The 17392-nt window shown below is 41.8% G+C and overlaps 1 protein-coding gene across 1 annotated transcript; it reads left to right on the top strand.

Annotated features, from left to right (window-relative positions):
- Window positions 1–44: 44 nt before the first annotated feature.
- LOC110498910 (butyrophilin subfamily 1 member A1-like) lies at window positions 45–17386 on the top strand. Its single transcript, XM_021575611.2, has 9 exons — window positions 45–199; window positions 4481–4565; window positions 5097–5195; window positions 5281–5388; window positions 5572–5730; window positions 13019–13159; window positions 13498–13549; window positions 15619–15645; window positions 15746–17386. The coding sequence occupies exons 2-9, from the start codon at window positions 4503–4505 to the stop codon at window positions 16330–16332; spliced, it is 1236 nt and encodes a 411-aa protein (XP_021431286.1). The 5' UTR covers window positions 45–199; window positions 4481–4502; the 3' UTR covers window positions 16333–17386.
- The last annotated feature ends 6 nt before the right edge of the window (window positions 17387–17392 follow it).

Raw genomic sequence — 17392 nt, 5'->3', positions numbered from 1 at the left:
ACACCCGAACTTTTATTCGCACAGCGGGGTGCTAATAAGGTCACTCACTCACTCACTCACTGCAGTTGCAGTAGATAGAGCCTGGCGCATGAATAACGGTAGTGCGGTGCAGAGTAGGCTACAACAGTAGTTAGTCATAGGTCCTTCTCCTACTGAGAACATTTTCTGGACTACAACCATTTCCTTGTGGATTCCCTAGGTAAGTATTTCTGCTCCAGACATCTTAATTTCAATGCAATGTTTTCTTGTTTGTTTCTCTCACGATGTCTAAAATAATCCATGAAGGCTACTGTAGACGCAAGGTTTACGCATCAAATGATGGCCGCACTATCCAAGCTAGTCTTGCAACATTGAGTTTGGATATGTTTGGATAATTGTTTAACGTTCTGCATGCTGCGCCCCGAAAGTGGAATCGTTTTTATGACTTGATGTCTGCGCTGTGCGCTCTGGGGAAGGGTCGGGTCAGCGACAGAAGTATTGTGTAACATATTGTATATGTTCTTATTATATAGGCTTCATAATGGTATTACTCATGTGATATTACGCGTTGGAACCAGTCCAAATGAAACCTCCAGCCCACTCTGTTGTGATAATCTGTTCTTACCGGCCAGAGGTGTTGTCTTGTGTGTCCTAGAATAGAAAGTCACTAAGGTTGTGGTCAGGGACAGGTGAGTTATAATCCGGGATCTCCTCTTATCTCAAATCCACAATACATCTAATGCATAGCCTAATAAACCTTTAATTTCAGGTGCGTAATGATAAAGGTGTCCATTAACTAGATAGCCTATGTTTTTATGTTTCGCCGGAAATTGCCTGTCGTGTTTACAAATTTGGCTTTATGTCTATTACAGTTTACTCAACTCCGTTTAATTCGTTAACCGGATTAATGGCACGGGTTCTGCCGGTGTCCTCGGTAGACTCTCCCGGTCACTGTGTGCGCGCACGTGTCCCAGTCACTCGTTTTGGACATGCGCTAATCCCGTTTGTTGTTTTGACCACAGAAAAAGAAGACGCAGGTTCACCTGTTGTGAAAGTGTTACAATCACGTTTAGGTTCAGTGGCTCAACTGCCTCATTCAAAACTCCCATCTTTGCGTAGTAATATGGTGCATACATATTGGCGTGTAGGCCTACATTCTTCTGTCAATTCTGATCTAAATCAATAAGTCTAAATGACAAGTTACAAGTTCAGGTCTAAGGGGAAGGGGCTCTAACTGATCAAACTGTGTTAGAACAGTGGTGGCCAGCCCTCCTCTTGGAGAGATACTGGTTATGCAGGCTTTTGTTTCAACCTAACTATAACACACCTAATTCAACTAATCAAGTTCCTGAGCATCACCTTATTAGTAGAACCAGTTGTTTCAGGGCAGGGTTGGAACAAAACCCCACAGGAGGGTAACTCCACCTGATTAAGGATAAGTCCTTTCAAGTTGTTATTATAAGGTGATGGCACAGAGCCTTCAAAATAACCCTAACAACCAACCAGCCGTGAAAATCCTTTGTAGGCAACATTTCCAAACACAAAGCATCATTGTTACTCTGCTGTGTTCTCCTTGGAAAGTTGATGAATTGCATCTTCTTTTGGCCAATTTGCCCTGCTGCCTCTGTCACAAAAAGTACAGAAAATGTACCCTCTTGTACATCAAACTAGGAGGTGCTGCTGATTCAACACCACTGGGGCCAAATGGTCGATCGGTGGGCTGTGTAAAAACGCTCTCAACTGCTGCTTTACATCTCCATGGGATATCTGCCTGACACCAAGGCCCACACAAAACATGTCATTCTGCAGTTTTTATCTCTCTCTCTCTCTCTCTCTATATATATATATATATATATATCCGTCTCTCTCTCTCTCTCTCTCTGCAATTAATTTTTTCTCTCTGTTATCTCTTCTCTCTCTCTCTTTCGTTCCGTCAAGCCAGGCCAGTTTTAGGTGAGGCCGTTCCAATGAGCCCACAGAGGATATCAACTGCGATGTAGTGATATAAAAGTTGCACAGTATACTCACGCACGCACGCACACACACACACACACACACACACACACACACACACACACACACACACACACACACACACACACACACACAGAGTTTAGTGTTAGCACACGGTTAGGCAACACACTACCAGGATACACTTCTACACTCCATCCTCAGGTGGCAGCACCAATCGGGTCAATGGCTGTCCTCTGCCAGGAAGTCTTGATTAGCACAACAGGTGGTGGCAATCAGGATTGATAGACAATCTGTGACCAGAGGCATCTAGGCCTGCCAGTTTCTGTAGTTGTCTTGTGTTAGTTAACCTCTTTATTTTAGGCATGCCTCTGTAGTTTTCTGCAAAGAGAAAACTTGAATGTATAGTAATCTGCTTGGACAGGCTGACCATGGGAGTCATGACTGAGCTGACCATGGGAGTCATGACTGAGCTGACCATGGGAGTCATGACTGAGCTGACCCTGGGAGTCATGACTGAGCTGACCCTGGGAGTCATGACTGAGCTGACCATGGGAGTCATGACTGGGCTGACCATGGGAGTCATGACTGAGCTGACCATGGGAGTCATGACTGAGCTGACCCTGGGAGTCATGACTGAGCTGACCATGGGAGTCATGACTGGGCTGACCATGGGAGTCATGACTGAGCTGACCATGGGAGTCATGACTGAGCTGACCATGGGAGTCATGACTGAGCTGACCCTGGGAGTCATGACTGAGCTGACCATCGGAGTCATGACTGAGCTGACCCTGAACTAGCCCTTGATCATGTCTCTCAGTTCCATTAAATGACACATAAGAGTCATTGAACAAAGACTTCTTTATTCGAGGGGAGTTTTGTTAAGATCCCAGAGGTTCGGTCTAAACATTAACATGCATCGCTTGCGGTATGGTTTTTAATTTTTTTTATAATATTTACTTAAAAAATATATAACTTATTTATTTATACCAAATACATACAAAAACAACGACGACATGTCCTCTGCCCCGACCCGCGTGCTCACACCCATGTCCCTAGTGCCTGCATTATTGTTTGCCACATGGCCTTAAATTGTACCAATTCGTTTTTTAGCTCTGTCGCCCCCATGCTATTTCAATATTCAGATAATAAATCATTTGATTTTTCCATTGTGTTAATTATGGCGGATTCATTGATTTCCACATTTTGAATGTTTTTTCAAGATGAAGGAGAAGAGAATCGTCCAGCCCATTGGGTATCTCACTACACCCCCATATGTCATGTCCTATACAGACCTTATCTTTCAGGTTTAAACCGTGTACAGCAAGTGTGTATTTTTCATTTGTGAAAATATTTTGATAGGATATGAAAGTAGAGGGATTTATGTTTCTAGAACCGCACCGCAATTGAGAATCGATTCTTGTTTAGATGGAGTATTTGGCTGTTTTGACTTCCAGAGCCAATTCACCCTTTAAACAGAACATGTAAGGTTCTTGGACTAAGGAATAACGTTAAGCTCTTTTAGTCCAATGTTGGGCTAGCACTGGACTTAAGGTAAGGTGGCTGTCTCCTAGGTACATGCATTGAACACCTGGTCACATATACCTACTTCTCACATTTATTCACACATCAAATCAGGTTACAGACCGTGCAGTGTAGCTAGGCCTAAGACCTTTAAACATAACAAGTGCAGGAAAATCAGTGGGCTAGTTATTGGTTTCGTAACAACAAACACACACACACACACACACACGCACGCACGCACGCACACACACACACACACACACACATCGATTTGAGGTGCTATTGGAGCCCAGTCAGCTGTAGATCAGGCCTAGCACTGACAGAGTGAGTGCCAGTGCATAATAAACCTGTGTATCACTGTGCCAGCATATTGAACCTGTGTATCACTGTGCCAGCATATTGAACCTGTGTATCACTGTGCCAGCGTATTGAACCTGTGTATCACTGTGCCAGCATATTGAACCTGTGTATCACTGTACCAGTATATTGAACCTGTGTATCACTGTGCCAGCGTATTGAACCTGTGTATCACTGTGCCAGCATATTGAACCTGTGTATCACTGTGCCAGCGTATTAAACCTGTGTATCACTGTGCCAGCATATTGAACCTGTGTATCACTGTGCCAGTATATTAAACCTGTGTATCACTGTACCAGCATATTGAACCTGTGTATCACTGTGCCAGCATATTGAACCTGTGTATCACTGTGCCAGTATATTAAACCTGTGTATCACTGTGCCAGTATATTAAACCTGTGTATCACTGTACCAGTATATTAAACCTGTGTATCACTGTGCCAGTATATTAAACCTGTGTATCACTGTGCCAGTATATTAAACCTGTGTATCACTGTACCAGTATATTAAACCTGTGTATCACTGTGCCAGCATATTAAACCTGTGTATCACTGTACCAGCGTATTAAACCTGTGTATCACTGTGCTAGCATATTGAACCTGTGTATCACTGTGCCAGCATATTGAACCTGTGTATCACTGTGCCACAGGGCCTCTCCCCCAACTGCCAACATGATGAAGGAGTGCCTCCAGTTCCTCATCGAGCCGGCGAAAAAAATTAAGATCCGCCTCAAGGTACAACCCTGGGACACCTCAACTCTCAGACACCTCGTAGCCCTTTCCTGCAGTCAATTGACCTAGTGGCCTCATGGGTGGAATGTTATTTAGTATTTTTCATATTTTCATAATTAAAAAAATATGGATGCAGAAAATCTGGTGTTTCTATGTCAAGCGGTTTTGTTATATTTCAGTCTTCTGTGAAGTATATAAAGTGTAATATTGGGACCCAAACTCAACATGTAATACATTTCAACTCTATAGTATATCTGATATGGTACAGGTGCTTCATTTTTTTAAGCCCATAACCATGTGTGTGAGGCGTATACTTTTGTTTTAAAGTAGATTTGTTTAAGATTACCAAGATTACTGCCCCAATGCAGTAAAAGGATAACAGTACTGATATTTCTCCTTGTCAAGATGTACTCAAGAGAAAGAAAGCATTACTTAATTTCCCCTCGGTGGTTTATCTGTGTAGCAGTGCTTCAGGTGATTTTTTTTTAACCATTTCCTTTTTCTCTCTCTCATCCATTGCCCACTCTGTTCTAGGAGTCTCGTAAGAAAGTGACAAATGAGAAGAATGAACCTTTAGTGGAGAGTCAGCTGTTTATAATGGAGCTGGCCAGGGAACTCAACAGACTGTGCCAGGTACACACATACACAAACACACACACACACACACATGCACACAACCACTCTCTCTCTACTATTAACTCTCTCTCTCTCATTGCAGAGGTCAAATGTCCTAGCCCACATCTGGACCAATGAAGACTCCTGGCCTCCCAGTGTGTGTAGAGAATACATAGTGGAGTGGGCTGCCGTGCTGGAGAATAGAGTACAGGTGAGCACTCGTATTTGAAAGAAGTGAAACTAAGTTTTACTTTAAAAGCCTTTATTTCTTGAAATCAATCCTCTGTCATTGTCCTCTTTGTTGATAAACTATTACCATGCCTTGATGTGAGACTTGTTAATGTCGTTTTTACTTAATGATCTCTTTGTTGACCCATGTCCTTTGCTTTTGCAGCCAAGGAGCATCCAGACAGAGCTGCAGGCTGACAGGCCAGAGAAGAGGGAGTGGAACGGTCGCCTGTTGTGTATGCTGGAGACAGGTGGAGAGTATGACATGGCATCCCACAAACGGGTCATCATGGACTGGACACACCAGCTCAGAAACAAACTAGAGGTATGGAAATAGGGGAGGGATTGGGTCACTACTACAGGAGGTCGGTGGCACCTTAGTTGGAAAGAACAGGCTTGTGGTAATGACTGGAGCGGAATCAGAGGAATGGTATCATATACATCATGCACATTTCCAGGTATTTGATGCCATCCCATTTGATCCGTTCCGGCAGTTATTATGAGCCCCTCTCCCCTCAGCAGCCTCCTGTGCGTCCAGTGTATTACTGAAGTGGTTGTACTACACTACTACTTGTTGTTGACAAATTAACAAAGACACGTTGTCCTTCTTTATCTAATTTTATCCTCTGGCACAGCGAGTAGTTTACTGATGAACTTTAATTAGAGTTGTTGTTATCCCTTGGCCTCCCCCTTCTTTCCCTTTCTCTGTATTTCTCTCTTCCTCTCCTTCTATTTCTGTTGCTGTCAGACTCCAAGGCTGCCTCACCTATTTGATTAAAGACTTACTCTTGCTCCAAATTCCTATTCTTCTCTCTCTCTCTCTCTCTCTCTCTCTCTCTCGCTCTCTCTCTCTCGCTCGCTCTCTCGCTCTCTCTCTTTATCCCTCCGTCTCTGACACCTCTGTAATTAAGGAGCAGCTTCCTGTCCCAGTTCATCCTTACCTCTCCTTCTCACATGACATGCTCTTCATTTATTTAACAATTTTATTGAACATTTATTTAACAAAGAACGTTCCAAAAACATACCATCAACAATTTACAGACACACAAACAATGACTACATCTCATCTGCCCAGTCCCGCATTCTCACACCCTCATGCCTAGTGCCTGCATTATTGTTTTCCACTTGGCCTTAAATTGGTTTTCTTGGTCGTCCATCCTATTTCAATAATTCAATAATAAATAATTTGGTTTTTCCATTGTGTCCATTGACTTCCACCTTTTTAGCATACGTTTTTTTCAAGATGAGTGAGGATAAAGGAATCGTCTAGCCCATTGGGTATCTCACTACACCCAATATGCCATGTCTTAAAATATGCAGACAGATGGATTAAAAGAAAGTTTACATTGTGATACTTCTGACAGCCAACTTTCTAGCTCCGCCCAAAACTTCCAGACTTAATTTCTTAAGGTATAGGGGGCAGCATTTTCACTTTTAAATAAATAGCGTGCCCAATTTCAACTTCCTGCTACTCTTGCCAAGAATATAAGATATGCATATTATTAGTAGATTTGGATAGAAAACACTCTGAAGTTTCTAAAACTGTTTGAATCATGTCTGTGAGTATAACATAACTTATGTAGCAGGCAAAACCCAGAGGACTAACCGTTCAGATTTTTTTTTTTTGGAGTTCTCTGTCTGTTCAGTGAGTTCTCATTGGCAAACGATATTTCATAGGAACTTGTTTTCAGTTCCTACCGCTTCCACTGGATGTCACCAGTTGCGCATTTCGGAAGCAGTTTTTTTCTGGATCAATTGCGCCAAATAAATTGATATACAGTGCCTTGCGAAAGTATTCGGCCCCCTTGAACTTTGCGACCTTTTGCCACATTTCAGGCTTCAAACATAAAGATATAAAACTGTATTTTTTTGTGAAAAATCAACAACAAGTGGGACACAATCATGAAGTGGAACGACATTTATTGGATATTTCAAACTTTTTTAACAAATCAAAAACTGAAAAATTGGGCGTGCAAAATGATTCAGCCCCCTTAAGTTAATACTTTGTAGAGCCACCTTTTGCTGCGATTACAGCAGTAAGTCGCTTGGGGTATGTCTCTATCAGTTTTGCACATCGAGAGACTGAAATTTTTTCCCATTCCTCCTTGCAAAACAGCTCGAGCTCAGTGAGGTTGGATGGAGAGCATTTGTGAACAGCAGTTTTCAGTTCTTTCCACAGATTCTCGATTGGATTCAGGTCTGGACTTTGACTTGGCCATTCTAACACCTGGATATGTTTATTTTTGAACCATTCCATTGTAGATTTTGCTTTATGTTTTGGATCATTGTCTTGTTGGAAGACAAATCTCCGTCCCAGTCTCAGGTCTTTTGCAGACTCCATCAGGTTTTCTTCCAGAATGGTCCTGTATTTGGCTCCATCCATCTTCCCATCAATTTTAACCATCTTCCCTGTCCCTGCTGAAGAAAAGCAGGCCCAAACCATGATGCTGCCACCACCATGTTTGACAGTGGGGATGGTGTTCAGGGTGATGAGCTGTGTTGCTTTTACGCCAAACATAACGTTTTGCATTGTTGCCAAAAAGTTCAATTTTGGTTTCATCTGACCAGAGCACCTTCTTCCACATGTTTGGTGTGTCTCCCAGGTGGCTTGTGGCAAACTTTAAACGACACTTTTTATGGATATCTTTAAGAAATGGCTTTCTTCTTGCCACTCTTCCATAAAGGCCAGATTTGTGCAATATACGACTGATTGTTGTCCTATGGACAGAGTCTCCCACCTCAGCTGTAGATCTCTGCAGTTCATCCAGAGTGATCATGGGCCTCTTGGCTGCATCTCTGATCAGTCTTCTCCTTGTATGAGCTGAAAGTTTAGAGGGACGGCCAGGTCTTGGTAGATTTGCAGTGGTCTGATACTCCTTCCATTTCAATATTATCGCTTGCACAGTGCTCCTTGGGATGTTTAAAGCTTGGGAAATCTTTTTGTATCCAAATCCGGCTTTAAACTTCTTCACAACAGTATCTCGGACCTGCTTGGTGTGTTCCTTGTTCTTCATGATGCTCTCTGCGCTTTTAACGGACCTCTGAGACTATCACAGTGCAGGTGCATTTATACGGAGACTTGATTACACACAGGTGGATTGTATTTATCATCATTAGTCATTTAGGTCAACATTGGATCATTCAGAGATCCTCACTGAACTTCTGGAGAGAGTTTGCTGCACTGAAAGTAAAGGGGCTGAATAATTTTGCACGCCCAATTTTTCAGTTTTTGATTTGTTAAAAAAGTTTGAAATATCCGATAAATGTCGTTCCACTTCATGATTGTGTCCCACTTGTTGTTGATTCTTCACAAAAAAATACAGTTTTATATCTTTATGTTTGAAGCCTGAAATGTGGCAAAAGATCGCAAAGTTCAAGGGGTCCGAATACTTTCGCAAGGCACCGTACATTTCATTTTCTTCCATATTGTTATAGTGTTCTTAACTATGAAGTTGTTCATGTTCTTAGCTTTATCCTTTGTAAATAGACATGTAAAATGTTCTGGGGGTGAGCTTGCACATCTTCAAAATGTACTCATTGTTCCTCTTTAGTGCATTTAACTATGTCACAAGTAAAAGCCTTAGGTAGCGAGTTGATACAATTCTGGAAAGTCTGGAAGGTTAAAATCACCCTTAGACTTAGGAAGATGTAAAACTTTCCATTTTATTCTATAAATTTTATTGGCCAATATAAAGTCTGTTAGGACAGAGTATACTTTTTTTAAAGAATGTCATTGGTGGGCTAATTGATATTACTGAGAATAAATACAAAAACATTGGCAGCCATGCCATTCTAAAGAGGTTTATTCTACCTGTAAGATTTATGGGAAGATTATTCTATTTAATTAGATCTGCTTTCATATTGTTGAGTAATGGAATCAAGATATATTTATATATTTGTTGTCACTTATTAAGCATCCTAAGTATTTAATATTTTTGTGGTCCACTTAAAGGATTGCTGTAGATCGGATGTTGTTCTTTTTCTTTTTCCTATTGACATTATTTTGTTTTTTTCCACGTACATTTTATAACCTGAGATTTGAGTGTTCTGAAAATATTTTTACAAAGGGTAATTGAGTTTTCAATATTAGTCAGGTATATCAGGAGATCATCTGCAAATAATTGTATGTTTAACAATACTGATACCTGTTACGTTTGAGTCCTGTCTAATTCTTTCTGCAAGGGGTTCATTTGCCAGTGCAAACAGGAGGGGGGAGAAGGGACTTCCCTGTCTTGTGCCCATTTCTAAAACAATTTAATCAGATAATGTATTACAGTGGCTTGCGGAAGTATTCACCCCCTTTGGCATTTTTCCTATTTTGTTGCCTGACAACTTGGAATTAAAATGGATATTTTGGGGGTTTGTATCATTTGATTTACAGACTGAAACAGGATTCCCTCAAGAATTTCCCTGTATTTAGCGCCATCCATCATTCCTTCAATTCTGACCAGTTTCACAGTCACTGCCGATGAAAAACATCCTCACAGCATGATGCTGCCACCATCATGCTTCACTGTGGGGATGGTGTTCTCAGGGTGATGAGAGGTGCGCCAGACAGCGTTTTCCTTGATGGCCAAAAAGCTCAGTTTTAGTCTCATCTGACCAGAGTACCTTCTTCTATATGTTTGGGAAGTCTCCCACATGCCTTTTGGCAAACATCAAATGTGTTTACTTATTTTTTTCTTTAAGCAATGGCTTTTTTCTGGCCACTCTTCCATAAAGCCCAGCTCTGTGAAGTGTACGGCTTAAAGTGGTCCTATGGACAGATACTCTAATCTCCGCTGTGGAGCTTTGCAGCTCCTTCAGGGTTATCTTTGGTCTCTTTGTTGCCTCTCTGATTAATGCCCTCCTTGCCTAGTCGTGAGTTTTGGTGGGAGGCCCTCTCTTTGCAGGTTTGTTGTGGTGCCATATTCTTTCCATTTTTTAATAATGGATCTAATGGTGCTCCGTGAGATGTTCAAAGTTTCTGATATTTTTTATAACCCAACCCTGATCTGTACTTCTCCACAACTTTGTCCCTGACCTGTTTGGAGCGCTCCTTGGTCTTCATTGCTTGGTGGTGCCCCTTGCTTAGTGGTGTTACAGACTCTGGGGCCTTTCAGAACAGGTGTATATATACTGAAATCATGTGACAGATCATGTGACACTTAGATTGCACACAGGTGGGCTTTATTTAACTAATCATGTGACTTATGAAGGTAATTGGTAGCACCAGATCTTATTTAGGGGTTTCATAGCAAAGGGGGCGTATACATATGCACGCACCACTTTTCCATGTTTTATTTTTTAGAATTTTTTGAAACAAGTTATTTTTTTAGTTTCACTACAGGTCTGTGAGAGCCAGAAATCTTGCTTGTTTGTAGGTGACCAAATACTTATTTTCCACCATCATTTGCAAATAAATTCATAAAAAATCCTACAATGTGATTTTCTGGATTTTTTTCTCTCATTTTGTCTGTCATAGTTGAAGTGTACCTATGATGAAAATTACAGGCCTCTCTCATCTTTTTAAGTGGGAGAACTTGCACAATTGGTGGCTGACTAAATCATTTTTTCCCCACTGTATATACATTTTCATTTTCAAACTTTTAAAATGATCATTAATCTCATTGTTGTTTCTAAATACTGCTTTTCTATCTTTATCGTTTAAAATTATAACTGGTTTAACATGTATTCGTTTTATGAGAGCTGCGAGATATTTGCCTGGTTTATTTGCCATTCAGTTGTATGCTTTAATTGAGTTAAACCTGTAGTTATCTCTCTTCAGAAGTAAAAGATTGTGTTCCTGCTTAAGTTCAGATACATTTTTTCTAAGATAGGGATTTATTTTTCTTTAAGTTTAAGTTAGAAATCGGATGTAACTTTTTTCAGAGTATGAGATTTTCATTCCCCTAATGTACACCTTAAATGCACCCCAGATTATATCGGGGGTCGGCTTTTCTCTGTCCTCTATGTTTACATTTGGAATGGTAAAGTTTAGAATTTTTTTGTTTACGAATTTTAATCAAATTAATTCTCCAAATTCTGTCGCTAAATGTATTTGCTATTGCTGTGTTATTAAGCATGATACCGGAGAATGATCCAATATCACTATTTCATGAATGTTTTTATCCAGTAAATTGTTGAGTTGCATCTAAAAAAATAAATAAAATATACTCAATTCTTGAATAGCTTTTTGTAGTTGGGAATAGTATTCTTGTGTTGTCCTGTAAATCCTTTGGAGAGATGAAAATGTTCAGCCTCTTTGGAGGCTCCCTAAATTAGCCGTCTTTATTACTACGGCTGTCAATCTCATCAAATGTCTGATTTAGTTCACCTGCTAAAATAATGGTTCCGTCTGGATTTGATCTACTATAGCCTGAATTCTATCTAAAAACACCAGATGTGCCCCTGGTGGAATATACAATGAAATCAATGTGCATTTTTCACCATGTAAGGTACAACTCAACATTAGAAAACTGCCTTATTGGTCCATATGCAGGGATATAAGTGAAATGGTGTATTCTTATTTATCAGGATGCCGACACCTCTGCTGTTACTACAGTAGGTGGCAGCATAGGCCTCTCCAACCTAGCTCCTCTTTAAATGTTCCATTTCTATTTTTTGACTATTTCTACTTTTGAAAAAAAAAAACCACATCTGCTGACAGTCTCTTTAGGTGTTCGAGAACCATATGTTTTTTTTCCCATCATGGAGCCTGTGGACATTCCATGTGATAAGTGAGATTTGTTTTGGTCTTTACTTGTATAGAATCAAACTGAACCTTATCTGTTCTGTCTGTCATTGAAGAACCAAGTAAAACATTTTAACAGACATGACATATGAGGGCGGTGGGCATTCCAAAGAATGGGAGGATTATGGTATACATAGTGTATTTATAGACTGTATACATTACATACAGTGCCTTGCGAAAGTATTCGGCCCCCTTGAACTTTGCGACCTTTTGCCACATTTCAGGCTTAAAACATAAAGATAAAACTGTATTTTTTTGTGAAGAATCAACAACAAGTAGGACACAATCATGAAGTGGAACGACATTTATTGGATATTTCAAACTTTTTTAACAAATCAAAAACTGAAAAATTGTTCAAGGGGGCCGAATACTTTCGCAAGGCACTGTATATAGAGCTTGTGGGCATGTGGGCTGAGCAGACATTTAACAAAAAACACAAAAATAAAGCAAAGTACGGACATGCTGAGATGCTCTTCAGACTGATATTGTAGGAGAGATGGGATCTAAACTTTTCAGAGTGGTATTGAATGGCAAAGAGATCTTGATGGGCAGATCCCAATTTAACCGTTCAGCTGAGAAGCAGAGTTTAGTCCGCTAGTGTTTGGGATGTATTTTACCTGTGAGCTCAAGAGCAAAGCAGTAGGGGATCCTGGGACGGCCCCACAAAAAGGGGGATGCCACTGGATGCCAGGCCCCAGGCCTCTCATCAAAGATGAACAATCCCCTATCCTGCGTGTGGCAATATAGTGGACTTACTGTATAATGTAACTCAGTAACAGAAGATGCCATCTCCCTCTAAATCCCGCCTCTCCAACCCTCTTTTAGTTTCTTAGTATATAAAGTAATAACCATATTGACTTCCCTCCCTCTCCCTCTCTAGCCCATTGTCTGGCCCGGTGAGCCCGTTTTGATGATGTTGGATGATCTGGAGTTCCAGTGGAGGAGGGGGCGTCTGCCGAACCTTCTCCCAGCCATGGAGCTGGTCATGTGGGTCGTGCTGAGTGCAGACAGCCCTGACAAGGTGTGTGAGTTTCAATGAGTCAACAAAAAAGAATAATACAACAATACAAAAACGAACACCCTTGCCTGTCTTGACGTAAACACTCACACTTTTCCTTTCTTATTAGCACTGATTTGCTGATAGCTACTTATTGAGGCAACTATTTGCTTACTATGACTGTGTTATGCAGTTGTCTGTCTTCGCTACCTTAAGATGAATACACAAACTCTTAAGTCGCTCTGGATAACAGCGTCTGCTAAATGACTCAAATGTTCATGTAAACTAACTGATTATCAATTCACATGCCTGACTAGACACATATCACACAGATAAACTCACTCAAGCCTCTGTGTTTGCAGGAGGACGTAACCAAGCAGTGGCTGATCAGAAAACAGAGGAGTCAGAAGATTGGTGTGTAGAGCTTTGACGTGTTGGAGTCATCAAGGAAGTGTTAGATTCAATTAGGTCAAGCGTTAACCCGCGCTAGCCGATGCCCGCATAGCTGGTGTTTTGGTGGTGCAGGAGGTGTAACTGCGTTGGAGCTGTTAAATCGGTGAGCCGGTGTTCGTGGTCATTATCATGAAGCCACACCCGTCCCAATCACGTTAGAAGTTTAGAACGAGAAAGTGTAGGCTATATAGAAATAATGACGCTCAAATTGAAAACTATAAAATGAAATAATACAGATTCTTATCAGCCTAATGGAGATGTAGATTATATTCCAGTGTTCAGATTTGTAAACACAGCTGCATGGGATTTCTAAACGTGACTCGGTGCAGCCAATGGCAATGTCCACAATAGATATAATGTCGGCAGCCGCTTGTGGATTTGACAGCTCTAAAACCTGTCACATGCTTCCCAGTCGAAACAGTTTGCGCATGTATTATGATGACATTTTGTGACGTTTTGGTGTTCAGCAGTTCTTTTTGTTGGGCTGTTTGAGCGCATTACATTTTTCCTTGAGGCAAGTCGAAGTTTGGTAGCCGAAGTCGGAGTGGGAACTATGGACAGGATTCTTCAATGAAGTGTTTGTTGTCTTTCACACTAGTTTTCATGCACAATTTTTTACTTGAGAAATACTGCACCAAACATCTTTGTTAGACGTCAAAATGTATTACAGAGTATTTTGAGGGAGTGTTATTGACTATGTTGTTGCTACAGCATCTAAAGAGGGACAAACAGTAATATTGATGCCTTTTTCTCGTTTTTCAAGCTAAGGTCTTTGCCTAGCCGAGTTCCGCTAGGAGCAACCGAACCTAGAATGTGGGGCGCCTTAACACCGCCAAAACAACAGCAACATGGTGTCAGCTAGCACAAATCTGATTGAATCTAGCCCTTACACAAGTATAACAGCAATCAGTGACAAAGAGATGTTGGAGATCACAGGTGTGTCAATGTGTGACAATGAGAGATGGTGACTATTTTGATTATGCCACTAAGTATTGATGAAGGGTAATAATCGATCATTGGTCAAGATATTAAATCAGGGCAAGGTGGGCACAGGCTAGCCCACACCATTCTCACTCTAGCCCAGCATGAGCTAGCCCACAGCAAGCCCATATCAGGGCTAGCCTACACCAGCCCAACACAGGCTAGCCCACAACAAACCCACACCAAGCCCAACACAGGCTAGCCCACAACAAGCCCAACACAGGCTAGCTCACAACAAACCCACACCAAGCCCAACACAGGCTAGCCCACTCCAAGGGGGATTGGTTTGGACACAGTTATTTTTGTGTAACCCGTTACTGAGAGTTTCGTTCCAGTTGAAGTGTTCTGTTGTGTGATGCAAATTCATTCTGATCTAGTACACTGCCAATGATGGAGGGGAAAAAATGAAATAAGTGAATGTGACATATGAGGAACTTAGCACTTTCTCTTGTAAAAATATATGTATGACAGCTGTCTTTCGCTAAATACCTTCGAGGGTTAAATAATAGATCAAATGTATAAGGTGGACAGCTCAAATAGGTCCATTATTTTAGTCCAGATCGGGCCGACATCATGCCAGTGTGGGCATGTTTTCTGGGAAAATATGGGTTTATTTCAGGCAGTGAGGGCTGCCCATCGGCCCAGTGTGTGCAGCCTACACGGGGGCCAATATTTTTGCCCGCATTGGGCCCACATTGTGCCAATGGGTGTGTTTACACAGGCAGCCCAATTCTGATATTTATTTCCACTAATCGCATCAGACCTTTTCCCATCAAATCTTTGGTGAAAAGACCAATTAGTAAAAAGAATGATCAGAATTGGGCTGCCTGTCTAAACATAGTCTTAGTGGGCATGTTTGCTGGGATGGTTGATGAATCACTTGAAGTGCTGCCAATTGGTACTGATAAAACATTAAAGAAATAACTCATTCCAGTAGACACCAGAGGAATGGACAAACATGCCTGAGTACTTTGAAGTTTCGTAACAGGAAATGAGTTAAGATTGAACTTTTAACAGTATTTTAACCCCAGTTTTGTTAACACTTTCAGATGCAGCCCGCTACATCCCCCATAATGGTATGTGAAACTCATGCTGGACTCATGCTTTATTGAGGAGTAAAGGAAACTGTAAATACAGTCAACCCATTTCTCACCCTAACAACTTTTTTTTTCTCAGTATGGAACTGGATCTGTGATGCTGCAGAGGAAGTGACCCTTGACCCCAAGACAGCCAACCCTGACCTCATCCTCTCCAATGACGACAAGCGCATGTGCTGTGGCCTGGAGCGGCGAGACATCCCTAATTGCACGTGTCGCTTCGATGGCTGGTGGTGCGCTCTGGGAAACGAGGGCTACACCTCTGGGCGCCATTACTGGGAAGTTGAAGTGGGCAACCGGGACTGGCGGCTGGGCGTGGCTAAAGCTTCTGCCCAAAGGAAGGGTTATAGTTCCCTCAACACAAAGACGGGCTACCTCACCCTGCGGCTGGAGAGGGGCTCAGACCTCAAGGCCCTGACGGTGCCTTCCACCCCGCTGGCCCAGATGCTGGTCCCCAGGAAGGTGGGGGTCTACCTGGACTATGAGCAAGGCCAGCTCTCCTTCTACAACGTGGAGAAGAGGTCCCACATCTACACGTACAACGAGACCTTCACAGAGAGACTGTTCCCTGTGTTTGGGACTGTAGAGGTGGTGAAGGGTCTGGTGATCAGGTCGGCACAGACCAGGGAACCCTGCCTCTGCCCTGGACCCTGTCTCTGGTGCTAAGCTAAGTGCTTAGATAACATATCACAGCATCTTTAAAACTGGTCCTGGAGAGCTAGCGTAGAATCCACACTTAGAGCTCGATTCAATCAGATTAAGCGTAAACCCGCGATAGCTGACACCCACATAGCTGATGTTTTGGCGGGGTCGGAGTTGTAACTGCGTTGGAGCTGTCAAATCGGTGAGCAGCTGCTCGTAGTCATTGTCATGAAGCCACACCCGTCCCTCTCGCGCTAGACGTTCAGAACGAGAAAGTGAAGACTATACATAAATAGTGACACTCAAACTGAAAATCACTCAATTTAATAATGAGGGTTTCTATGAGCTTAATCAATGTGTAGATTACATCACACATTCCAGTGTTCCAACATGTAAACAAGGCTGCATTGGGATGGCAATGTTCACGATAGTTATAATACTGGGAGCCGCTTGTGAATTTGACAGCTCTAACACGGTTCCACCTCAGACAAACGTCAAAACAACAGCTATGTGGGTGTCGGCTAACGCAGACCTGATTGAATCAAGCCCTCAATATTGTAAACGTAGCACTATTCCGTGTCAATTCCAGGCTAGTGGAGTGCAGGCGTTTTGCTCTACTCCAGCCCTAACACACCTTATGCAATGGTTTGATGATTAGTTGATTAGTTGAATCAGGTGTGTTCAAATTAGGCTGGAACAAAAGCCTGCACTCCCCAGGACAAGGGTTGAAGAATAATCATTTCCCAACACTTCTTCTCTTAGTGTCTTCATACCATCTGCAAATGAAGTGGTAACTGTTTGTATTGGTTGTTAAATTGCCATAGTATTTCATGGTATAAAGACACTGTAAAGAAAGTGCTGCCCAAATTACCCAAAGATCCAATGTAGTTGAAATGCTGTAGTTCAGTGAGAATTTGCACGCAGACGAAAGACAGACAGCACGCAGTAGTCTCATAATGTGTGTCAGCATATTTTTGGAAGTTGCGGTATGATATTGACCGTGTGTATAACGGTGTGAACAATGCTTTTTTTCCCCTCCAGTCATCAATAAATTAACATTTTCAAAGATCTGTTTGTCGGTTTG

This window comes from Oncorhynchus mykiss, chromosome 20 (genome assembly GCF_013265735.2).
Source record: "Oncorhynchus mykiss isolate Arlee chromosome 20, USDA_OmykA_1.1, whole genome shotgun sequence".
Lineage (NCBI taxonomy): Eukaryota > Metazoa > Chordata > Actinopteri > Salmoniformes > Salmonidae > Oncorhynchus > Oncorhynchus mykiss.
Note: the sequence above shows the minus strand (reverse complement) of the source record. Positions and strands in the feature narration are given on the sequence as shown.